This window comes from Centropristis striata, chromosome 18 (assembly GCF_030273125.1).
Source record: "Centropristis striata isolate RG_2023a ecotype Rhode Island chromosome 18, C.striata_1.0, whole genome shotgun sequence".
Classification (NCBI taxonomy): domain Eukaryota; kingdom Metazoa; phylum Chordata; class Actinopteri; order Perciformes; family Serranidae; genus Centropristis; species Centropristis striata.
This window is the reverse complement of record NC_081534.1, coordinates 13,001,821-13,028,230: the sequence shown is the minus strand read 5'-3', so window position 1 is coordinate 13,028,230 and position 26,410 is coordinate 13,001,821. Positions and strand designations below refer to the sequence as shown.

The 26,410-nt window shown below is 39.5% G+C and overlaps 1 protein-coding gene across 1 annotated transcript in view; it reads right to left on the bottom strand.

Moving 5' to 3' along the window:
* nbas (NBAS subunit of NRZ tethering complex) overlaps window positions 1–26,410 on the bottom strand; it is a 216,237-nt gene that overhangs the window by 172,073 nt on the left and 17,754 nt on the right. Inside the window, exons 9-19 of the mRNA XM_059355813.1 lie at window positions 25,611–25,709; window positions 22,488–22,626; window positions 21,201–21,266; window positions 20,977–21,105; window positions 20,468–20,531; window positions 19,746–19,939; window positions 17,089–17,364; window positions 10,652–10,777; window positions 10,160–10,311; window positions 9,855–9,992; window positions 612–690 (exon numbers count right to left, since the gene is read on the bottom strand). Coding sequence (XP_059211796.1) covers window positions 612–690; window positions 9,855–9,992; window positions 10,160–10,311; window positions 10,652–10,777; window positions 17,089–17,364; window positions 19,746–19,939; window positions 20,468–20,531; window positions 20,977–21,105; window positions 21,201–21,266; window positions 22,488–22,626; window positions 25,611–25,709 — 1,462 coding nt within the window. The remainder of the gene's footprint in view (window positions 1–611; window positions 691–9,854; window positions 9,993–10,159; window positions 10,312–10,651; window positions 10,778–17,088; window positions 17,365–19,745; window positions 19,940–20,467; window positions 20,532–20,976; window positions 21,106–21,200; window positions 21,267–22,487; window positions 22,627–25,610; window positions 25,710–26,410) is intronic.

Genomic DNA, 26,410 nt, shown 5'->3' with positions numbered 1-26,410 from the left:
AGAGTGAGTCTCTGTATATTTTATTTATTATTTCTCATTATGCATATAAATTCTAGATACCGGTTAACACTCTGTTCATCACAATAACTGTCTAATTCTTAGCCCTTAATTTGATTGTGGTATATTTTATTCCTTACTTTAACTTGCACTTCTTTATGTTCTGATTCTCTTTTGTTTTTACTTGTGTGATCTTCTTCCTTTTGTTTCTTAGATATAATTTATTAGGACAATTAGAGGAAGCCTGAGACTCAAAGATTTTTATTGCTAATGACTACTTTATGTAATTATTCAACATATTGCAAATAAATACCTTGAACCTTGACAATTCAAAGGAATTTTGTCAAATGATTAATTATTTATCTTTGAGTTCCAGTGTGCTGTACCGGTTATGAGAACTGTGACTGGCACTTATCAATATTTGCTGACATTTAATAGAAAGACAATCGATTGAGTGAATAACCAGATGATTAGTACATAATGAAAATAATTGTTAGTTGCAACAGCCATAATAAAGTCTTTACTTATTAACTATGGCAAATTCGAACATCTGACTTCAGGCTATCCAACGGGTGATACGGAGTTCTCGACAAATAGTGTGTGACTGTTGTTACCTCGTATGTTTCCAGCCGGTCCAGGTAGGAGAGTAGTTTCAGTCGGCTCCGACACAGCTCCTTCTGCTCCAGAGTGAGCCTGAGCATGCAAACACATAAATCAAGATCACGTCTGCACAATCACTACAACACATGCAGCAATTAGCATTCAAAACACCACTTTTCAAATCAATTTGCAAAATCTGAATTGTGTTTTGTAGTCAAACTTCAAGCTCAGAGCACATACTGCACGAACACACACACTCTAGCTTTAAATTAACTGTAAATTGACCCTATACAGTATTACCGCAGGGACCTATATAACAATGCTTGGGACCAGTGACTACAATACCACATAGTGCCCTCTAGACCTAATCATTTTCTAAGGGCAACAAATCAGCTCCTTATGACCACAAGAACCCTTTGGTTGTTATGTATGGGATGCTTGTTGTCAATGAGGTGAGTGATTGCCCGGTGGGAGTCAAATCCATTTTCAATGTCATTTAATCACGACCATAAATAAATTGGATGACCACAAACACCAAGGCACTCGGTTATATAGGATCTACCTACAATTCAATCACCCAAGGTATGCCCAAGGGAAAGGAACAGCACTGCTGAAAACTGCTGTGAGTGGTCAGGTACGCCCCCTCAGTTCACACATTTTCAGAGTAAAATAAAACACTTTTCAACAGATATTCACACTCCTGCCATGGAGACAACCTGACCAGGTGCAGCAGTGCCCAAAGCTCCCCTAAAAACTTGGCCCGGATCAACCGCAGTGTGACCACAGGAGAGCTGACCTCTCCACTGCCGTCTTAATCCCTAATCCCTCATTACAGAGTGCGCTATCGGGCCTTATCAGGGTTCCTCTACACAGACTAACAGAGATTAACACTGGCTCAACACACTCTCTGGTACATCAAAGAGTGGCGGCTTAGCACTCTTACTAGTGGTAATTATTGCTTTGCTCTGCCTCTTCAGAGCAAACGTAAAAAAGGGGAGATGGAGGAGGTAGAGGGGAGAGGAGGAGAGAATATGAGAGGAGATGTTAGACAGCTATTTATTTTACGTCTGTTCTGTCCTCTTGGGTTTCTGAATGATGGCTCAATCATAAATTCTTCAGAAGATGAAAACATGGTGACAGGACACCTCTCGTCCTCAAGGTTTGATGAACCACTTAATTTACTGCAAAACTGTTTCACAAAATAAAATGTCTGTAAAAGTGTATTTTTAGCCATGGTAGCCAGACGATGTATGACTAATAACTAGTGTTCCTCTGGCCTTTCCTATAGCGCAAACAGAAGCTCAGACTTTCAATAGATCAAATACTTTGTTTGTGACTAAGCAATCTTGGAACCCATGGGCTACCAGTCTGGCGGCGATTCAGCATCTCTTGATTTTTAAAAACTCTTGCAAGACTCTGACGTCCTATCCTAATCTTGGACATTCAAGGTCAATGCCCAACCTTTATCTTGCAAGAGTTTTGAAAATCTAGGATTATGTTCTAGACGCGGCTCTGGGTGCAACGGCCAATATTTCTGTGGTTTCGATATAGCCAGTGGACACCCAGATAACCGATTTCCAGACCAAGTCTTCTTCTTCCATTTAGGTCATTGTTTACAGTCAGATTAGCATCTCCTTCAATACTTGTTGTAGGTGTTTTAGGTCCCACCGACATTTTGGCTAATCTCTATAGAAAATATTTGTATATGAACACAAATACATTTTTAAAAAGCAAATACAAGGCTAAATCCTTGTAAGTGGATCGCCCATTGGTTCCTAGCATTTCAGCCAATACATTCCGCCCAATTTGCTCTCAACATGGACCGTTTATCTGCATTCAACCAAGCCCTGCTCAAATAAGATTGGTCAATACGACTTGGCAGATCTGCCATTCCAGGAATTGTAGACATGTGGACAAAATTTGCCAAAATAGACCCCTCCCCTACACCCACTCCAGCACCATTGATCTCTGCATGGGCTCCCCCTTAGGCCTGTGTCATCTGTACCTTTTGACCCCCCATGATGGAAGGGCTGCTTCTTGAACTATATACAGAAACCAGAACACTTCTGATACTAAAATCTTGTCCAGTTGGCTACATATTCTGCATTCATATGCAGAAATCTATTTACAGAGATAAGTGACTAAAGGACCATCCACACCAGGAACAATAACTATAAAGAAAACTGTAGTTTTGAAAATCGTTCTCACTCAGGTGGATAGTGGAGTTTCTGACTCCCCCTTTTAGGTAAGCTATTGAGGATATTTATGCTTAGTGCTGCTTTTTACAGAACATTTATCATTCATCAGTGTTGATACTCACATGTTTTAGTTATAATTGCCATTATAGGTTTTGTTCTTGGTGTGGACGACCCTTAAATATCTGCCTAACTAAGTATACGTCAGTCCCCCTAGAAATTGAACATCCACCATTGATAAACAGATCTTAAATGTTTAATTTGAGTGTGTATCCCAGACAAACACTACCATGGCACAGTGGAATTGTGGAAATGGCCCGTGACAGGTTAGAGGTGGCTGAATGTTCAATTCAGCTCCACATCTCTTGCTTCTAAATTGCAAATCCAGCTGCTGAACTCCACTGATGTACAGCATAAACAGCATGTACACTGTCACACATACAAATGGGAGACCTGGCTGTACACTAAAAGGGCAGCAGAGTGTCTGCACCTTTGCAGAGGTTTATATTAGTTCCCTGAATTGCCCGTACAATAAACAGTGACTCGAGGGGGAAACTGCGGCTGAGAGAGGGCCACGAGTGAACAAAAACGCTGCGACACATCTGAATGGAGATTGAGAGCTGTGAGGTTTAGAATGTAATGTGCATGACTTTAACTAGACTTAGACTGTTACACATCATTGCAAATGCAGTCTAATGTAGAGAGACTGGACCCTGATTGCTTCAAGTGTGTGTGTGTGTGTGTGTGTGTGTGTGTTAGTGTGTGTGTGTGTGTGTGTGTGTGTGTGTGTGTGAAAGTTATATTTTGAAGCTATCAGGACTGCAGGTTATTACAATCAGATGCTATCAGTCCTCCATCTCTCTACAAACACCCCGAATATGACTGTACTGGACAGAGATTGAACCGCATAAACAGCCTGACACATTCGCATTCACGTAGACACACACACACACACACACACACACACACAGAATGAGAGAGAAATGCGGTGTGCGATAAAAGCGATTATCACACAGTGTGAGGGACAAAATTGGACTGCATAAACAGATAAAAACACTGCGGCTCATGTCTTCACATACACATGGATGCCACAATAAAAGCATAAACAGTCCTCTGCGTGGAGACACACACAGACACACGCACACGACCAATGTTGGAGCAAATGAGAAAATGAGACTTCTGATTGAGGTCTGAATCTGATCAGATAAGAACACAAACACCTTGCAGCAGACTGACACACACACACACACACACACACACACACACACACACACTCACAAACACACAAACACACACACGCTACTACTGCAGTATTGTCCATCTTGTTGTTGTATACAGAGTCAGAGCCACAGATATAATGGCCCTTGGCAGATACTGAATTATACTTTATTATTCATACACAGACTGATGAGAAAAGGGGCTAAAAGATAAAACTGTCTGCATGCAGCCAAAACAGTTTTAAAACAGACTGGAGCATGACAGTTAAGAATATGAAGCAATAACCAAGACCTGAGGTAGTCTGGAGTTTATGCGACATTACTTCAGGATAACTGAATGCAGTGCAAGTACAACGCGATGCCTATAGGGGTAAAGCTGGTAGTAACAAGAAAGGCTTGAGATGTACATGAACATCTATCAGTTTATTGTGTCTGCTGGGGAGCAAAGGAGCATCTTTCAGCATTGTATATATGATAGCAGAAATATAAATAACTGTGCCTCATGATGAAAATATCTGGCCTTTTAACATTTCAGTTCAAAGTTCAACCTTCTCCTATCATGTGTGTATAATAATACACTGCATAGCCATTAAAACCATTTTTAGTTTTATGATGTTTTGATCCCATAGCTCTCAATCTAAAGCCCTGGCTGAAAATGTTTAGGTTTTTACATTTTTTTCTACCAAATTGATGCCATTTTCTTATGTTTATCCTATGGAGCAAATACATGCTATTTTCCTGCTTTCCACTCAGGCTGTTGCTGCTATATTATGGAGCACTTGAGTGTTGTTGTGTTGTTGCTCATCATTGACATCCCACACTGTGAATAAAAACTTCTCCCTTGCATATATTATACAAAAAATAATGCCATTTTGGTGTGTTTTTTCATTTAAAACAACAGTGGCATTATGTAAACAAACTGACATTTAAAAGGTTATAATTCTGAAAATGAACTGATATTTGGCAGTTATTATCAGGACTGAAGCTAGTGAAAAATAAAATTAATATATACCATTTTTAAAGTTTATAGTTTTAGGAAGGTGAGTTTTCACTGCACAAAAAAAATCTAAATCTAAAAAATCTAACTCAATGTTGTTGCTATCACTGACATATCCCAGTCTGTGAAAAACACATTTAGTATGAAGAAAATAACTTGACTTCTGTGTATTTTTCATTTTTTAAAAAGCGGCATTATGCAAACAAACTGGCAATTAAAGCGTTAAAATGGTTGAATATTTGGTCATTGTGATCTATACTTAAGATGGTAAAATACCTAACTCAGTGAACATCAAAAACAATATTTTATTCATTATTTTATGGCAGATTTTAGACATTTTTGTCCTCAAAAGAAACTATTGATGCTTCAAAATGTGGCAAGAAGTGTCAATAGTAATCTTAGAGAGCGACTTCAAAGTTTTTTCTGGGTCATTTTTTAAGCCAAAAGTTAAGAATAAATTACACTACTTCATTGTAACAACAAGTGATAGAAACTCTATACTCTACTCTATAACATACACACAGGGACAAACGATGCGCTCGATGTGACAGTCAGTAGTCAGATACAGTCCTTATCTACACACAGGAGCATCACACACAAAAAGCACACACAGAGCAGCTCTGATCGATACCGAGCCATTTCTGTAATGGTGGTGTAGTTAAAAAGAAATTAAGAGAATTATAATCTGTCTCAGACCTCGGCCGCAGGCCTCAAGGCAACATGGGCAAATCCATTAGTGAGGGGCTTCGCTGCACCCAAACGCACACGCCACACACACACACACACACACACACACACACACATATATATATATATATATATATATTATATATAGACATTTTGGGGGCACATGTATGAGCTGCCTGGCAGACACTATGACTCAAGAGATAGAAAACGGAGAAAATTATGCAATCTTAAATAATTCACAGTCAACTTAATGTAATGTTTTCTTTTATGTTTGTCAATTATGGATTTTTTTACTCCCTCTTCTATCTTTTTCTTACCCTCCATCTTTTCTTTATCTACCATGGACTACAGGTCCGCAATAAAGCTAAACAGTTTTATTACACAATGAGCCAAACTGAAAGAAAATCAAACGGGGAAAAAATGAAACAAGGAGCTGAGGAGGGAGATATTTCTGCTCTTCTTCATTGAAATGCAGGCCGGAGACTCACTGGTAAAGCGTCTGAGGTGAGGAGAACAATAGAGACAGCACAACCCCGCTACTGAGGCTTGAAATACCTATATACACAACGCTTGCCTGCATAAACAGCATGCATTTTAAATGTGCATCATTTGTTGCAGTTTACTTCCTTGTGTTTTCATTTTACAGATGTGTCTAACATATGTATGGACTCATAAGCTTAAGAGTCTTTCATGATACACATGTATTTTCGTGTGTGTGTGTGTGTGTGTGTGTGTGTGTGTGTGTATGAGAGGTGATTAGTGATCACTAAAGGGTTTTTCATTAGTCTTTCCCTGGGCACTCAACAACAAAGGCATAAATTACCTCCAGCAGATTACCCACTAATCTCCACCACCGCTTTCTCCCTCTCGCCCCCTCACCCTCATTAATGTCCCTGCCTTTATGATCCCCGCTCTCCGGTGTGCGACCTAATCAAACAATCAGTGTTAAATGCGGCAGCCCTCTCTCCCATTTCCTCATTGTTTCCTTGTCTACACCTTAAATACCGTCACCGTAATCTCTCCTTTTTTCTCTAGTTTCAACAGTCGCTACCCCGATTATTATAATTCATACCGTGAATACTAATGACCTCATTTAAGCTTTTCAAAACAGTTGGAAATAACCTGCCGACTGGGCGACTCACATGTACTCACATTTACCTTGTTGTTTTCTTGTTGATTTTACCACCCACATAACAACTACAACTGAGAGTCTGGAGCTGGTGTTGAAGTCTGGTGGTGCAATTTGGTGTAAAAAATATAAAAAATATAAATATTTTAGGAACAAAACCTAGAGTCTAAAGCCAAGCCCTGCTAGCAGCTCTGTGAGGCTGTTCATGGGCATAGTGGCACTTTGAACCACATCAGTTTGCTAACATGCTCACACTGACATTACCAGCATGTCGACGTTTACCCTGTGCACCATGTTAGTTTAAAATGTAAGCATGCAGCATTTGCTAATGGGCACAAAGTACAGCTGAGACTGATGGGCGTATTGTTAGCTGTGCAGGTATTTAGGGTGTGGGCTTGAGTCACATGACTAGGACTCAAGTCAGATTCAAGTCACAAATTTGATGACTTTAGACTTGACACAATTGAAAAAGATGTGCAACTCAACTTGGACTTTAACACTAATAACTTGTGACTTTACTTGGACTCCATCCATATGCTGATGATGATCAGAATCATTCAGCAAATTCAAATCAAAAATTTATTTTTATGTCTTTCTTATCGCCACTTCATACCTTGATTACAAATTACATATCAACTGCAACACATCAATTCTTACAGTTTTTTCCTCTTCCTATTTATTTACAATGTATTTATCTTAAATGTTTTGTTTTTTTGCTGTGTTTTGGTTTTTGCTATATCTATTTGAGTCTAAATATGTTTGTACGTTTAAACACATCTATCCATCTATAGGTGCATCTCAACAAATTAGAATATCAGTAATGTCAGTAATTCATTTCATGGAAATTACATATATATTATTATTATTATATATATATACTATTATATAACTAGAAAATTTCCTCTGGGGAAATTCTGAAAGGGCCACGGGGGCTACTGCCGGTATGTGTACACTATGATGAGATTCTTCAGAGATTTGAAACTATGCCCTTAAACCTCAAAATGTGTGTGTGTGTGTGTGTTTGTGTGTGTGTGTGTGTGTGTGTAGCGAAAATCGCATAAAGTTACCTGTGTGTGTGTTTGAAGCATATGTATGCATGTGTGAGGAGTGTGCGCGCTTACGTGGGTGTGTGTGTGTGTATCTGTAACTGTAATCACATCAAAGATCAAAGGCAATCAGATCAAAGCAATCAACAGAATTAACTGGCACCTGTTCCGGCTCAGTGACAGCAGAGGTGGACAGACTGAAATTTCTGGCCTCGAACAGAAAGCATTTTTGGCAAAACCATAATACCGATCATTGATCTGACTTCACTTTGAGCGTCCTGAGTTCTTCCTGAACGTCTACATATGTTTGTTTTTTTCAGAAAAATGAAAAAATACCTTTGTTAGAGCGACCTAAAAAAACTGTTCCATATCCCTTTTGCCAAAATCTTCCTGCGTTTTTAATATGGGAGACAATGAGGCTGTTGGTGGTGTTGGTGGCGCATCTGGGCATCCTACGCCCAAACTATAACTCTGACAGCTTTACCAGAGGATTGTGAGTGAGAAGACAAATTTTCCTACGTTTCTATGTATAAATTATTTCTGTAGAGTGGAATTTGCGGCCTGGAGCGCAGTTTTCAAATTTATTTTTTGACAGTTTTTTCTCTCCCTCTACACTCTGGCGATGATGTCACACACTGTGACACGAACATTCCGTGCAATACACACCCATTATAATCTCAGAATTTCTCCAAAAATGATCATGGTCATTGAACAGGGATTGATAAAAAACTATATGACCTATCGAAACGTGGATTAATACACCGATACACAAGACTTGTGTCTACTGTTTAAAGTTTAAATGGAGTCTCTAGCTGAAATTATGCCGGAGAAGTAGACGTTTAAAAATCTCCAATTATTGTTCTTTTTCGCTCATTTTCTTTCGGCCGTCCCATTCATTTCAATGCGAAATTTTGGGCAAAATTCGTATTCTGTAGAGAAAAGTAATAGCACACCGATCCCGATCAAACCGCACGTTTTGATATATAATTTGTCCTGCAACTCTAGTGGGACGAAATTGCGTCCGGAAGAGGAAGAAGAAGAAATCCACAGTTTTACAGCTATTGCTGTATGGGACCAGTGCTCGGTGCGATTGCCCCAAGGCCCTAATTATATAGATCAGTTACACACAGAATAAAACATTTCTTTCTTAATTTATTTAATTTCTTCTAAATATAATGAATATTGCTTACATTTAATGAAGACCTAACATTCAGTCTCTCAAAAAAAATTTAATATTACAAAAGACCAATTTTTAAAAGTATGTTTAATATGGAAATGTTGGCCTCTGAAAAGTATGTCCATCTATATGACTCAATACTTGGTTGGGGCTATTTGACTTGAACTACTGGAAATGGACTATTCCATGATATTCAAATCTATTGAGATGCACCTGTATCTATCTATCTATCTATCTATCTATCTATCCATCTATCCATCTATCCATCCATCCATCCATCCATCCATCCATCTGTCTATCTATCTCACTAAATTTAATACAGTAATACTAGAAGTGTGATGGTGCAGAGTAAGGGATGATGTGTGTAACAGTCAGCTGTTTGTGGCCACAATGTGATGCTGTTAATATTCGTCTTGGTGCCGGTCTTGCCTACTTGACTTTCTCTGTGCCCACCCACTTTATAGTTTCTGCCTACGCCACTGGTCCAAGTGAAGTCACGAGTCATTGGTGTTCAAGTCCAAGCCTGACTCGAGTCCAAGTGATGTGACACGAGTCCACATCTCTGAATAATGGCTTCGGTAGAAAGACATTTCAGCAAGGCAGATGCTTTCCAACCTAGCCCGGGTCCTCCATCTGAAGGATGGTCTCTGTAACCACGCCAGCCTTGGTGATTCCATTCAAATAAATGCTCTTGTCTGTGTAAATTCAGAAGTTTGGCAGCATTTCTGCCTGCTGCGACTTTCTGTCTTCATCTGCTGTCTGACTGAATAACTGAGCTGACTAACCAACAGTCTGACTCGTCTCTGTACCTGCTGAAGTCGACCTTGGCCAACAGCTCTCGCCTCTTCCTGCTCTCCCTCTCTTTCTTCATCTCCAGCTCCTCTTCGCCTGACAGGATGTCTTCGTAGGGAAGGTCGTCGAGGTCAACGTCGCCTGGCATGATAAATCTAGGAGATGGCAAGGAAAATGATGCACAATGTGAGTACAGATAAACAAAATGAGCCATGCAGAATGAGCCTCGGGTCGATGGAGGGAAAAAGGAAAACAATCGATTTGACATTCAGACGTTTTAGGATTGCGTTGGCGTGTTTTCGTGTGTTTGAACGTGCCCTACCTGCCCCCATCTTCCCTGTTTCCTATGGCTATGAGGGCCTCGAGGTCGGTTCCCTTCAGGCCGTATTGCAGCAGCTCCTTTGCCGCGTCAACGTTCTCTGGCACCCGCTCCACACACTCGTGCAGCACCCATGAGCGCTTGCAGATCTTGCTCTAGGTGGGATGTGGGGAATGGAAGCAGAGGGAATGAGTTCAGGAGAAATGATGGGATAAAATGAGATACAGAATTAGGAGGGAAGGGTGTGAAAATTTGCAACAAATTGGTAAAAATGATGCGTGAAATAGAGTAAGGGGGCTGTGCGGCACTTAAGCGTGTGCTGTACCCCGACTCACCCACACACATATAGTGCATTTTTCTTACCAGACGTCTAATATACTGTGATAAACACCAAAAATCTGATACAATTCTTCTTCTTTTCTCTCTTTTCTTAATCCCCCCTCCGCCTTTCCTCATTTCCTGACTTCTATCTCTTTGATTTCTTCTATCTCTTACCAGATAATCTTGTATCGAGGCGATGCTGACGGTACTCTTCCTCCACTGTCTCTGGTAGACCAGGTCAGAATCCAGATTATACGCTTGAGCAAGAGACAGGGCTTCACCGTATTCCTCATTGTCAATCTGTGGGATAAACAAAAATACACTCAATAAACGCATTGAGAGGACATGATTCTTCACACTGTGGGACAGACAGCTTTACCACAGATGTATAGAAAGAAAAAGGACAAATGAATGAGCATTTATTTGGAAGTCATTCAGTTTGTTAAATGAAAGAGGCAATCCATTTGATGAGAAGCTCGTCTCGGATTTGAGCAGACACAACTCTAATTATCAAACTCAGTTAATTTTCTGATGTAAAATTTAGGTTTGTACAAACAGAAATATAGCAGAATAACAGAACTGCGCATCAGTTTGATTCATTTCACATTCGTTAGGTACTTTTCATGTTTTATATCCAATTATTATCCCAAGGGTACATTACTGATTCAATCTTCCTGCAGTGTGTTCGTAAACAGAATTAAATTAATAAAAAGCTTAAATTAATTAAAACCATGTGATAGATATAAAGCAAATATCTAGGCAGAAAAGAACAGGCAGGCGAGAAGACCATGGCCCAATTTTCCATCACACTAAAGGACAAAGAAGCTAAGGTTTTTGAATAAACCTGTGCATAAGTTACGGCACTTTGGAAATCCTGAGTACGCACTCTGAATGCTCAAAGACTCAATGGGAACAGCTCTAACACCAAGATTTCAATCTGTGTATCAATGTGCAGAGTGACAGTTCGGATGGGGTCTGCCACTGAGGGATAAGGAGAATGGCCAAAGAGGAAAGGAATATTCAGGGATATTTGAAGAAAGAAAATCAAAAGGACAGAGGGATGAAACCTATAGGAGGAATCAGGGACCAGATATTTGGACTTAAAACTGGAGTAGATAGTTTTCCGGAAAAGAAAAAAAAGCGAGAATTTTCGTACAGTAACCTGCCTAGCATGATAGTAACGTCCTAAGTTCTGCAGATTTTTGGTCATAAACCAAAGAAGTGAATCATTTAAAATGCTTTACCTGATAGAGGTGCTAACACGTGATAACCAGTGGTGAAATGTAACTAAGTACATTTACTCAAGTACTGTACTTCAGTACAATTTTTGGGGTTTGTACTTTACTTGAGTACTTCCATTTATGCAGCTTTATACTTCTACTCCACTATATATTTAAGGCAAATATTGTACTGTTTACTCCACTACAATAAATGTTGTTAGCTGAAGTTACCTTTCAGGTCAAGATTTAATACAAAAAAACATAACTCATTTAAAATGATTATGCATTTTTATAAATAAGTCCATATAACAGTATATTAACTAGTCAGAGTAACATGGTGTATACATAAATGAATCCAAAATAATACTCCAATAATTTATTTAGAAAATATGTACAACAATCCGAGTAGGGTCATTCTGCATAACAAGTACTTTTACTTTTGATACTTTAACTTAAGTTTTGAATGCAGAACTTTTACTTGTAGTGAGTGTGGTATTAGTACTTTTACTTAAGTAAAGGATCTGAATACTTCTTTCACCACTGATGACAACAATTTATTTACAAATGATTTAATTGCTAGAGTAGAGAACTCTAAACTTAGATCTTGAACATGATAAACACTGTACCAGCTTTACACATGGACGGATTGAGGAGAATAGTCATTGTGTGTGTGTTAGCATGCTAATATTAGTGTTTAACCCATTGAAGCCTAGAAAGCGGATACGTTGTTTTGTAGTATTTGTATAAGCTCAAATACTTTTTGAATTTCATTTCTATCTGCTACAGAGGCTGAAAAATCTATTATTTAGTAGAAGCGTTGACACTTCTGTTGAATATCCAGAAAAACTTCAGGTTTTAGGGGCTTATTTTAAAATCGCCCAGAGGTTTTACAGGCGTTTTAGGCCTCAATGGGTTAACACAAATCACACCTGTAACCAAGGAGAGCCTCACAGAGCCGATACGCCGTGGACTGTTAGTCTTGTTAGTATATAGCGCTTTGCAATATGACAATATATAGTGTCAAAACAATTAAAAAAAATTGCAATGCTGAAAAAACGTGCAGCTTTGCATTACGGAAATATTTATGTCATTTGGCCCACACTTAAAACTCTGATCATTGTATCTGGGAGCAAAAGTGGAGTGAACCACAGCGGCACTGTTGGCACTGCCAACATACAACCAGTGGTGGAAAAAGTATTCAGATCCCTTACTTCAGTAAAAGTACAAATACCAAACTGTAAAGTTACTCCACTACAAGTAAAGTCCTGCATTCAAAACCTTACTTAAGTAAAAGTACAAAAGTATCAGCATCAAAATGTATTTAAAGTATCAAAAGTAAAAGTACTCGTTATGGAGAATGGACCCACTCAGATTGTTGTATTCTAAATATATAATTGGATTATTATTGATGCATTTACGTCAGCAGCATTTTGTAAAGATAGAGCTCATTTTAACTATTAATATACTGTTATGAGGTTTAATTTATATTTTAAAAATGTCTAATAACCTTAAATCATCATTCCATCATAAAGCTGTCAGTTAAATGTAGTTTTGTAAGAAGTACAATATCAATAGGAATAAAGTTACATAAGAAGGAAAAGTACATGTACCTCAAAATTAGGGCTAGGCGATATATCGATGCAAGAAATATATCGATATATTTCTAAATGTGATATGGAAACAGCCCATATCGCATATATCGATATAGTTCAATTTTTTTTTCTTTATATATAAATGCTGCCCTTACTAGGGTTTTGTCATATTTAGTTATTTTGTAATGTTCATTATTCTTTTCCTTATATTAATATATTTATTTCAGAAAAAGATTGGCATTTTATTTCATAGGCTATTTTTATTTAAGATATTTTTTATTTAAATGTCCACTTTATATCCTGTTGTTATACAGTATTTATGTTCACTTAAATAAACGGTTTGAATAAAACTACTCGTGACATGTCATATTTGGCTTTGACTTAGACTGAACATTTGCTCTCACTTTGCGATAAAAATATCGGAATATATATATAGTATATCGATATTCAGCCTAAATATATCGGAATATGAATTTTTGTCCATATCACCCTGCCCTACTCAAAATTGTACTTAAGTACAGAACTTGAGTAAATATACTTAGTTACATTCCACCACTGCACACAAGTATGATTTGCATTTAATTCAAATAGACTATGATTTATTAAATTACCAAAAACATGCTATATTGTGATAAATATTATTATTATTATTGTTATTGGGATACGACACAGCCTATATAGGGATAGAAGATTGTAGCATTTTTGTATGATAGCAAAGCTAGTTGTCATCCTCATTGCCGTTTAATTGGCCTGGCTTAGATGTTACCGTATAATTATGCTTAAAGAGGTTTTGTGTCATATCAATGTCTCGCATTATAATTTGATCCAACAACAGCATAACACCTCAGTTTATACAGGCCCACTCAATGTGTGTGAAAGTACATGTGTTCAAGCACACACTGACCGACACACACACACACACACACACACACAGAATATCCATCTCTTTCTGTGTGTAGGAGTACAAAGCAACACATTAGCCAGACTGTGGTTCCTTGAGGGCAATAAGAACCCCACACAGTTAAACCACACGTAGGAGTACATCAAAAACTGCTTCCGTCTCTCTCCGGATTCGGCTAATAAAACTGTTAGCAGCCCTGCCAGTGAGCTACTCACGCAGGCATGGTTACTCCACCAAACGCATCATCAAACTCCTCAACACATGAAGAGGCTGACTTGAGGAAATAACCTAAAATCACCTGTTCGTGTCTATTCACACTCAACTGGACTGCAAACCTCGACTGAGGTGAATCTCTGCGATCGGATCTGTCTGATTTCTGAGTGCGAGTGAGTGTGGAGTGTGGAAATGTCAAACCGTTCAAAGCAATAAAACAAATATCAATGCACACAGACATACTACTGAATACACATGCAGACAATACAGACACCACTCCTCCCTTTCACTCATACGCCTACATGTGCTACATGTGAATAGAAAAAAAAAACAATTCCAACAGGAGAGCAGCAGCTGGGGAAGTGCCGCGGGTACCAAGTGTTACAAAGAGATAATAATGATATATTACTTTGTAACTCTCCACTGTTAGGATTGATGGCGATGACTAATGGCATCTAATGATGATGACAATGATGAAGAAGGAAGTAGATGATGGGTCATAAAAATGACTGATGAACCATGCTAAAACTTGGGACCGTTGAGAGCTGATATGGTGCTTTATGACAGAGCATGTTGTTGTCTTTGCTGCAATTTGTAGCGAGTGGCAACAACAGCCATATTTCTAATGCAGCAATTAGCATTTCAGAGAAACCCCTGGGACTGAGAAATAGCCTTAAAGCAGACTGAACATCTTGCTTGGTTTTCATTTCTCCTCAACAGCACTCTGGAGCTGATCCAACAAAACAATAGCACTTCACTGAGCTGGCGCAGGATTTATTTAGTCAGAAACCAATTTTGCAGATCAGCTTGTTATAATTCAGCCAGTGACCAAGCGGATTCATGTGACGTATTTCAGTTGCTGCTAAATTAAGCAGCAAGAAAGAAATGAAGACTTTCAGGGTACAGTATATGTGATATAAGCCATTGAAGAGAATTGACGACTGATCTTAAAAAATCATTACTGGTATTGCAGCGGGGTAAATGTGACTCATGTATCACTTTGCATATGATAGCACCCTTACAAAAGGGGAAGTGTAATTAGAAATGGAGTATCTTTGAAAAATTAAATAGGCAATATCAATTTATTTGCCAAAATGAATTTATAACACCGTGCAGGGCAGAGAACTGCACGTCAGCTCTGCAAATGTTGTTTAGATTGCTGAGCTAAAAGAACATTCAAATCCAAACATGAAGGCACGAGCACTGACGAAGGTTTTTCTCGCCTAAGCACATAAGAATTCTGGTGTGTGTGCCCAGATGAATAAGTAAACAGTTACAGACTCTTCATTGAAACTCTCAGAGTGAGTTATGCTGCCTCATTCTGAGGACTCCTACTGGGTTTAACACACTGCAACTGTGACCTGAATTGTCAAATAAAAATGCCTTTCCAGACAGGTCACACCAATTATGCAAATCTTGTGAAATATGAATACTGTAATGCGACTTCTCCAGAGAGTCACTGAGCACCTCAGTAACCAACCAACCAACTGGTTATTTATTCAAAACCCTCAAATAATAATAAACTTTGTTTATGCAGCATCTTTCACAACAAAGTTTTGAAGTGCTTTTCAATAAAAAAAAACGGAATACATTTAAAACACAAGGAGAGTAGGATTTACTAAAAGCTAAAAACACATAATAAAAGACGTAGGTGAAAATGAACTAAATGTAATAACAACAAAAAAAAGAAAAAATCCCCAAGGAGTATTTTTTAAAAGAGATTTAAAATATGACACAGTACATATAGGATGCAGGGCATTATAATATCAGAGTCATGATGACCTTTGATCCTTTGAATACAAAATTTCATCATTTTACCCCTATTGGACATTTTATGGCCAAAAGTGAATTTTGTAAGGTAACAATGACCCTGACTTTTAAGTACAAAAATCAAATATGTTCATCCTTGAGTCCAAATAAATGTTTGTGCCAAATTTGAAGAAATTCCTTCAGGTATTCCTGAGATATCACATTCACGAGAATGGGGTGGACATGAGTTTACAGTGACCTTTGACCACCAAATTCTATGCAGTTCATCCTTGAGTCCAATTTGACATTAGCGCCAAATTTGAAGAAATTCCTTTCAGGTGTTCCTGAGATATCATGTTCACGAAAATGGGGTGGACATAAGGTCAAATAAATGTTTTTGTGTGGTCACAGCGACCCTGATCTTTAACTACCAAAATAAAATCAGTTCATCCTTAAAGTCCAGATAGACGTTTGGGCCAAATTTGAGGAAATATCTTCCAGAGATATCACATTCATGAGAATGGGATGAGGTCACAGTGACCTTTGACCCTCAAATTCTAATCTGTTTATCCTTGAGTTGACACAAGAATTGGAAAGAGAGACAGGTAAACCAGAAAACATAATGCCTCTGGCTCCATCCCTGATAAATACAAATTTAGCAAAAATGAATTCAGGCTTGGAAGAAAGTCTTCTAAAGTTCAAAAGGAGGACGCCAATGAAGTTATCAGTATTCCTCTTACTAAATCGAGCTCGCTCTGCCATCAAAAAGCAATTGAGAGAGGAGCACTCTGAGATTTCACCTGTATAGCACTGGAGTAAAAAATTCAAAGCTACTGCCCGAACTAGAAATAAGATGCACATGTTTTAGTGCCTATAGAGAGTTAGGTTAAGCATCAGCAGGTGCATGTGAACACTAATACTCATTTACAAGCCTACCTTCCTCTGGTACAGTTCCTCTGGTGTTGTCGACCTCAGGCTGACCAGACGGTAGTTCTTGGTTACGGTGCGGGGGCGCTTGCGTGGCGGGGCAAAGCGCTCCATCTCCGTCACATAATACAGGCCCTGCTTGATGTAGCCAAAGTAGCGGGCTTTGGCTGAGGACTCTTCGTCTGAATCAGAGTCCCCGCCATCATCACCCTCCTCGTCCTCACTGGCCCCGCCGCTCAGGTTGCTCTCCAGGCGCCCACGCTTCTGAGCCAGCTTCACCTCACACTGTAGAGGAAAAATATAGCATTATAAATGGGATGAACTGGGACATGACAAAGGAAAAGATGTACAGGAGCAGGAGGATCCAAAAACAATGGTGCACAAGAGAATTGATGAACAAGAGAAACAAAAAATATGCAAGTGATTAAAACATAACTTTTGAATTTTACTGCTAACATATGCCTCGGATGTGATCATAAAGACACAATTGTCTCTTTACATAAAAATACATCTGTCTAGTTGGCCTAAATAATAAAGTGAGGGCTGCAAAACAGAAGAACGCCCATTCCCGATGATTGAGACTGTCAGATTTACAGCCTTTGCCCAGAATGACTTTCTGATGCTGAGTTTGGACACGTCTTTGCCAGCAGGAAGTGATGAATGAAAAGAGAAGTGAGGAATGCAATGCAGCACAGTTTGCATCTCGCTGTGCTTAAGCTGGTAAACACAATTCATTTAACACCCTTGTGCCAGATCAGCACGCTGTCTAAAACACAAAACAACAACAAGGTCAAGCTGCTCAATAAAAAATGTAAATCCAAGCAGCTGTCCGAAGTACTTTCTTCAACTTGTCTTTTTCCTGTTCTTTTTTTGATTGCCTCGGTTGGGGGAACATTATTTGTCCATTTTTCATCCCCACGCTGCAGCAAGTCCTCATATTTTGTAGTGATGCCCCTCTGGGTTTTATCTCACTAGAGAAAAATGCTACCTTCCAACAGAGGGGCTCCCAGCCAGGGTTTATGAAACATTTAGCACCTGTAAAGCATTAAGTGCCTTAATCAATGAGGAGCTGAGGCAGCTTCCATAGTGCTGCACTAATACACTTCCCCCGACTCATCACACACAGCAAGATGCACATGTAATCATCATAAACACACAAGGTCACATTATTCCACATCTGTGGAGGCGGTACATGCAGCACAAGCTCCGTGCTCAAGGTAATTTCAACACCCTCAGCTTTGGATACAGCTACACAGCATCCCTTCCCCCCACTCCACGCTGAAGCAGGCTGATGAAACCTTTCCAAAAAGTTGGCAGCTGGCTGGTAAAGAAATCTTTCTCCTTCTCTCTCTCTCTCTCTCCCTCTATGCAATCAGAGAAAAATAAAGGAATGAGGACCGAAATAAAAGTGAAGGGTGATGCGATATCAGGGTCTTTGTTAGGGAATAAAGAGGTAGGGATACATATTTCATCATCACACAGTTTTACCATCACACACATGCTGTTACACAATGACATTAACAAGCTGGGGCCTCATTACAGAAAGTTTCTAAAGCTGAAATCTGATCTTATCTCATTTATGATGACATTTATGATTCTTGGTGTTATAGAAACATTTCTTCTCACTGCAGTATTTTAAAAAAAATCGAGTGTGAGTGCCAATTGAAGATTTAAATTTACAGTTATAGTTATGATTTCTTAAGTTAGATAAGATAGAAGGTCTGAGATAGGATAGAACAAAGCCATGAGGTTAGGAACTGCTTCTTTAATAAAAAGATAGGATTTTTCCTATCTTTGAAACTTAGATAGACTAAGCATTAACAGTATTTTATCTGTGACGGGGCCCCCTGAAAACTACAGTTAAATAGGACTTTTGATTAAAATTTATATTTGTCAGAGAAAAAAAAATCATGGGGAATCACATCAGCTGGCAGTCCAAAGGATTAATCACAAAGCAATGCATACACTAGCCAGGTTTCCATCAAAATGTATCAGAAATTTTTAAATTTTGAAAAAAGTCTGCAAAGAAAATGTGAATGAATTCTAGTTTCTATCCACTACCAGTATGTAATTATTAGAAGTTTGTTCATTGAGATAAGCAGTAGGTGGTAAACAACAACAACAAGATGATTTAACTAATAGATCACTCAATAAAATCAATCATTAAAACCTCAAATAATGAAAAAACATGTAGGAAACCTGATGAAAATACAACATTTATGCTTGTTTCATGTATTTATGTAAGGAAGGTAACATCTTTGTGATGTCATAACTATATTATATAGAAGTAGAGAGTGGCTCAGAGACACTAAAAGGGTTGATGCAGAAGACCCGGAAACACTGACTAATCAGTGCACACTGGGCTTTTGAGTTGGCAGAAAGGCACTAAGTTGGAGCTTTTCAGATAGAGAGTAAACACATGTATATTCAAACAGACAGTAAGAGAATAATAATGTGATTTTGAACATTACAGCACGTAAACATGTTCTAGTAGAAAACAAAAATACAAGCATAAACTTTGAAAATATGTCCCCTTTAAAGCCCCGAAGGCCAACATCTATAATGTATAACTAGCATTAAAAGATGCTCACATGCCCTTATATAACGACAGAGTCCCTCTATCAGTTTACCTAAGCACACATGCATACAACTGTCTTGACATTTACCTCCAGGCTGAGGAATCCCCCGTCGTGTGCCGCCGTGACTCGTGGCGAGGGCTCAAACCATTCGCAGGATTTCCCCAGCAGGTTGCGTAGTGTCCTGACGGATGACACGGTGACGGAGCCGGAGCAGCGGGCCAGAATCAACACGATGTCACTCCACCAGCTCACATCCACCAGCGGGTAGTACTGCTCCTTATCTGGGACAGATAACAGAGAGACACAAGTTTTACAAATGCGGTTGTACTCCAGAGACGGTGGACCGGAGCTAATGGAGGTTTGTATTAAAACTTGCACTTTTGGGACCTGCTCTCATCCCCATTAACTTTATTGAATTGGTTTCCTTCTCCAAGACATATTTACACATGTGGGCATATTCATCACTTGTCATGCATGAGATGAAGACTCTCACAGATTATTGCTTTCACAAGCTGTCACTGCTGTCATCACAACTGCCCCAAAACTGTCAAAAAAAAGACTGAAAAGCTGCATAAACAGGCAAACAGGCACACATACAGACAACTACACAAGCAGAGAAACACACACAAGCATGGACACTGTGAAGGAGGAAAATATTTTCTGGCCTGAGCAGAAACTATATGGTTGTATGTGTAAATAACTGTAAAATTCAGAGAATGAGACATGTCAAAGATCATTAAATTGTATCCAGTGTGCAATGCTGTGTCAGCAACAAAGTCGGCTCTCTTCAGCCCTTCTGGCCAAGCTACCTTTTATTTTCTTCCTTCTCTCCAGCGATGTCTTCCACTCTGGGTTGATCTCCTCAAATCCTGGCTGCGGGGAGGACCGAAGGATGGAGGGACCAAAGAGGAAAGGAGGAAAAGAAGAAGAGTGGGGAGAAATTAATCTGCTAACCCTGTTTACACTTACAGCACACACACACACAGAAAGACACACACACACACACAGAGTAGCTCTGCCGGTTCAGACCAGGCGATGAAGAAGAACATACACACCAGCTGCATAAATCGGCAAAACATTCCGCAAGTTCTCCCTAAGCCACCTCACTTAATGTGTAATGGGCGCGCGCACACACACAATCCCTCTCTTTCCACACATACACACTCCCACTTGCACCAGAGAGAGATTACATTAATGCATTCAGTCAAGCATCTAATGTACAAAATAATACCGGCAAACACAACTGCAATGCACAAGTTTATTCAGCAAAAATCATATATGCATACACACGTGAAGACAAGCAGCTTATGGGGTGTACCTGTTGGTCTTGGCTCCATGTGGCCCTCAGTCTGAGCGAGGGGACGTCCCACAGAGACAGGCGGCCAGAGAAGTGGATGACAGCCAGCAGGGAGCTATCAGGGCTCAGGCTCATGCGAAATACACCGTCCTGGACATACAGACACACACACAGTTGTTTGGCCTGATCTTTCCCCATTAAGCTTTTAATTCTAATTGAGGAAAATGGACAGAAGAGAGAAGTACCTTTTCATCTCCTTGTCTGGAAAACAATCTGAAGCTGGGGATCTTGAAGAAACCTCTCTTCTGATTCTAACAGACACCGAAGAGATGACAATAGCAGGGTTGAGCCAAAATACTCAGATGAAACCAGTAGCCAGTACGGATAATGTACTTTTATGGGCACATTAGTACGATCCAAGTGAAATGTGTCAATATCTGTACTCGTGATGGAAAATCCTCATTGTGTAGCTGTGTTTTGTAAATATGTTCTCTTATTGTTGTAATCTAAACCTCAATTAGTACATTATTAATAATATTTTATAATAAATGATAATATAGCAACTTCTGATTAAAGCTCATCAATTTCAGGTATAAAATATTAATGTCTGGTTTAAGCCACACCCACTTATACTTTAAACCCCGCCCATTCAGAGAACAGACGCAGATGCAGATAATGCAGTTGGTCTAACAGATACAAATACAGATAAGGGTGTAGCTGATCATGTCTAATAATAAATATGTGTGTGTGCCTAAGTTAATTACGGACAGCTTGTCCAATTGGGGGAAAAGCTGTGTCCCCAATTGGGATGAAGCCTTCTAGTCGATTGATCGGTCGATATTCTCTTGTCCGGCCAAAATGTCACTTAAAAGACAACTGCTGTTTTTACTTTCATTAGGCCCTGTGTCCTCCAAAGAATTTTTTCGCAGCAGAAAACTTCTTAAAACAGCAAGCTGGGAGACAAAGATTGCTTTGGAGGGGCAGTGTTTTATCAGCTAAGACGCAGCTCAGCTGGTTACTTCAATACAGAATATCCACGGAAGTAAAAATGGCATAAGGTAGAGCACTTGCTCTGGCCGTTGCTTAGGATGAAGGGAAGACTGGCCAGCAGAATTCATTTCCATTTTTGTTGTTGTTCGGCACAGCGTTCGACAGTTGGTCTTTATGGCATTACTCCATACCACTCCTCCACTGTACTCGTGACTGTCACCCAGCTGTTAGTGGGTGACAGTAACTAGTATTTTAATATTACCCACAATTAAACATTTTTAAACTCTCTGCACCCAGTAAAAAAACAGCAAAGATTCAGAGAAAATCAGACGCTTAGCTCCTCAACACACTGCTGCCATTTGTATCATAGAGTAAGTCAGGGGTTAAGGTAAAGGTTACATGTGGATTAAGGTTAAATTAAGGGTTAGGGTCCTGGACTCCAGGGAATGAATGTAATATAATCAATGAAATGTCATAAGTAAATATGATACATGTGTTAGATACTGCAAGAATTGCCTGTGTATGAGTGTGCATATCCTCACCGCACTAACATCGTCCTCAAAGCTGGTGACCTGTTTGTAGTGCGGCGATCCAGACAGAGCCCTCCAGGCTGTAATCCCATAGCAAGAGGCCTTGGATGTACAGTCATCCCCCGGCTCACAGCCTCCCACCAGCAGCAACCTGAAAGACAAGCACACACACAGAAACACACACACATATGGTTACCACCTCCCAGTGCCCCTGACAGATCAATTTGCATTGCATAACAAGGACAGTGAATTAAGGTGGTCACTGTGAGGTCATCCTTCAGGCTAGGCTAAAGCTTGTGTGCGAGTTTTCACACTACTGAAGTGCCGTTTAGAAAAGTAGTGGATTAAAAAGTTATTTATCAGAGGTCAAAGTCTGGCTGGGATCAGTGTTTTTTTTAAGACACAAACAATACCACAGTGACCACAGTGATCTGTGGGTCTCTCCTTGCAATGAAACAGAACAGATGCGACAATGGTCAGGAACTCAGGGGGAATGGGTGGTGAGGCAGAGCTGTCAAGCTCAACACTGCCCCCTGGTGCAGAGACGCTGGACATTTAGTAAGAGGCAAGAGCTGAGAGTGAGTTAAGAAACTGATGGGCTAATTTTTGTGTTAACATAGCAGCTCATGTCTGATATATGTTACATTTTCTGCATACTGTTGTATACGGTTTTATGAAAACAGATGTTCCCTGATCCCTCATCTGCATATTCTGCACACACGTACATGCCGTATATTAACTCTAATTCTCATAATGACAAGATCACTAACTGCACATCTGGAAACGTTTCTGAATATTTGTAATCCCATCTGTCCGCCACACACTTTAAAACTCACTAGTTAACACTTCCACGGTGTCTGCTTCAGCCTGAACATGTTATATTCTGATTAATATACTGTATTTCCTTCTGTATGTTCAGCTGTTGAAATTATTTTTTCATACCCAGCTTCTCACCTTGCCTCTTTCTTACCTCTATCCTATTCTCTCTGTTGCTGACCCAGTTTTCACACAGGGATCATTAAAGTTTCATCTCATCTATCAGCTGGCAAACACTTGACAGTAGCTGCCAAAATCCATTAAGCTGCCAAACCAAGCTTCACCGGCCAAACTAAATCTGGTTTGTGCAGACTGGGGGAGCGTGGTGAAAACAGAGAGGTCACGGGTGTGAGCCAGACATAATTAACCGAAACCTTTGAATGTTACGTGGTGAGGGGGGCCAAGGACATTTTTAGACTGCTGTAGTCAATTCCTGCAGGTATTGCATTAAAGTGATTGGTTCATTTATCCCTGAGTAAGCCAATTGGCCCTTTTCCATAATGTAACATCTCATGCCTGTGCAAGATTGTATGCATAGGAGCGGTGTATTTCTTCTTCTTCTGGTGATATTTATGGTACATATTTCATTATGCAATCCCGTTATTAATGCATGTTTTATTTTTACAACCTGTCAGCAAAGCAACTTTTTTCATATTAAAATAAAGTTTCAGTTTAAGTCAACTGCAGTGCAGTAAATCCATGCGCACGTTCTGACACGATGATCAATATAATACATATTTACAGGAATATTGACGACATGTTGGCGTTTTTGCCCCTAGATGTCAAATGATGAAAGCGTTTGAAATCACACAGCTACTTTCAAATTCAGATATTTAAGATGTAAATGGCATCATGTAGCATCATCTGCAATGGGCTTAAGGATGAAAATTGATTCAAAGGATTTATAAAGATGTCTGTAGATGTTTGAATATAAATGCATGAACAACACTCTTGATGAAACGCTGTTGTAATAGGAGCGGGCTCGGACTGTGGAGGCCACAAGAGAAAGTAAAATCACTAAGGGCGTCAAGTGAATGCTACAGGCTTTAATTACGCTGTCATTGATGGATTAACAGTTCAATGTTCATTTTTCAAAATATTTAACTATATTCTCCAAGCACTTAAAGGGGACATATTATGAAAAACTCACTTTCAGTGCTTTGACATACATTTGGGAATTTGGAGTGTCTACCAACCCACATGAGGCAAGCCAGTCTAGTACATAACCAGTAGAATATACCACCCTCCATCTGAGTATCTCCACCCACAGCTTGAGCACATGGCAGATATGGCTTTCCAACTGAAAGCTGCAGTATTAATTAGAACAGTAGTATAAAGAGCAACAAGGTATGTGCATATATGTTAAATGGGTCACAGGACACAGGACAGGACAGCTTTAGGAAAAGATCAACGTTTGGGTTAAAACAGACCCTTTCTCAACATTAACCACATGTTAAGACAGGTTTTCTGGCAGAAAGCCCTAAAGGTGTAACTTCTCCCATGCTGACCAATAAGAGCAGACGTGGCATACAGACAGTAGGAAAAGAAAAACTTGCTTTTTTAACATTAACGCTTGTAAACATGTTATTGTAGAAACCCAAAATACAAGTATGAACCTGAAATTCTGAATTTGACCCCTTTAAAATTATAGTTTAGGTATGTCTCTAAGGGGTACTTATCCATAGTTAGTGTACAGTAGAAGGTCGTCGGCACAGCTGTCATTTGGAGAAGCCAGCAGAAGTACCACAGAGAAGTTAAAAGCTGAACTTAACTCGAACTGAAGCCTACATAAGTAGGAATTTAACCTTGCAGAACATGGAGTTGCTGGTCTACTAGTGCATCGATCGGTTAGTTTGTTTGCCTTATTATGTGACTTTAGTGAATCCAAATTAATCCTTTAAAACACCAAAGTCCCACGATAACACAAACAAAGTTACAATTGATGCAGCAGTAGATCAGCAACTCCTGTGATTTGCAAGGTAAAATCACTGTTTTTGTCAATGAAGTCTGGTGGCTTTTGAAGAGAGTGTAGATGGATATAACGGATTCTGTTTCTCATTGGATAGCTGTCTGACGGCAAGGTAAAACACAAAAAATATTATAAATGTACAATGCTTAAACTGATATTGATTTGTTTTAGCAGGGACTTTTTTTTAGAGTGGTTAAAATACATTTTGCTCTTGCCCCTGTTCATAGCAGTACATTGTGTAGCTTCCATGCTTCTCCAAATTGGAAGCGTGCCAACCGCCATCTACTGCAGGTAATACACTGACTATGGATAGGATGAGATTCAAACAATCGTCGGCAAAACAAACTTACCGGTGGCCAGGGTGGTAAACAGCCGAGGTGATGCCGTGGGAGTAGTGAGCAGAGAAACTGAAGCTGTGGTTCTCTTGGAAGTTCTGATTGGTTCCCACACTGAGAGAGAGAGAGAGAGAGAGAGAGAGAGAGAGAGAGAGAGAGGGGACAATCAAATGACAAGGCACCTATAATTGAACTCTGACACATAAACAATCAAAACATGAACACTCATATGCAAAATGCTAATGGTGCGAGAAAGCTGTTTTGGGGAAGATGACAGAGCAATTTAAATCCCAGCTGCAATTAAAATGAGACATGGCAAAATATATAATCTAATTTAAGTGAGCAATCTAAATTAGATCGGTACTCGAGGAGATGTTGTGTAATTTGTGTGGGCATCTCTCACTGGGGAAATGTTTCCCTGCAATGTAAACCATGACAAGGAGGAAGGGAGGTAAAGAACAGGGAGAAAGAAAGAGAGCACCAAACGCTTCAACTTCCTCCAGACGTTTAGGTGTTCATGCCGCGGTAAAGAGTTTGTGTGTTCGTGAGCGCACACACAAACAGCACAGAAGTGCTGGCACAGGGGAAGACAGAGAGTAGAAAGAAAGAGAGAGAAAGAAAGATGACTTACTGTCAAGGCTCAGCTATAATTCTGAAATTCTAATTCAAAAGTGTTTGAGCGACAATATTGAAATGCAGTCATATGAAGAGGAGGAGCGAGTATGAGATCCATTCTGAAAATGAACCTTGAAAAACAAGGCAGCACTTTCAGAGTAAATCTGGAGCAAATGTCTCCCACATCTTAATTACCTCAT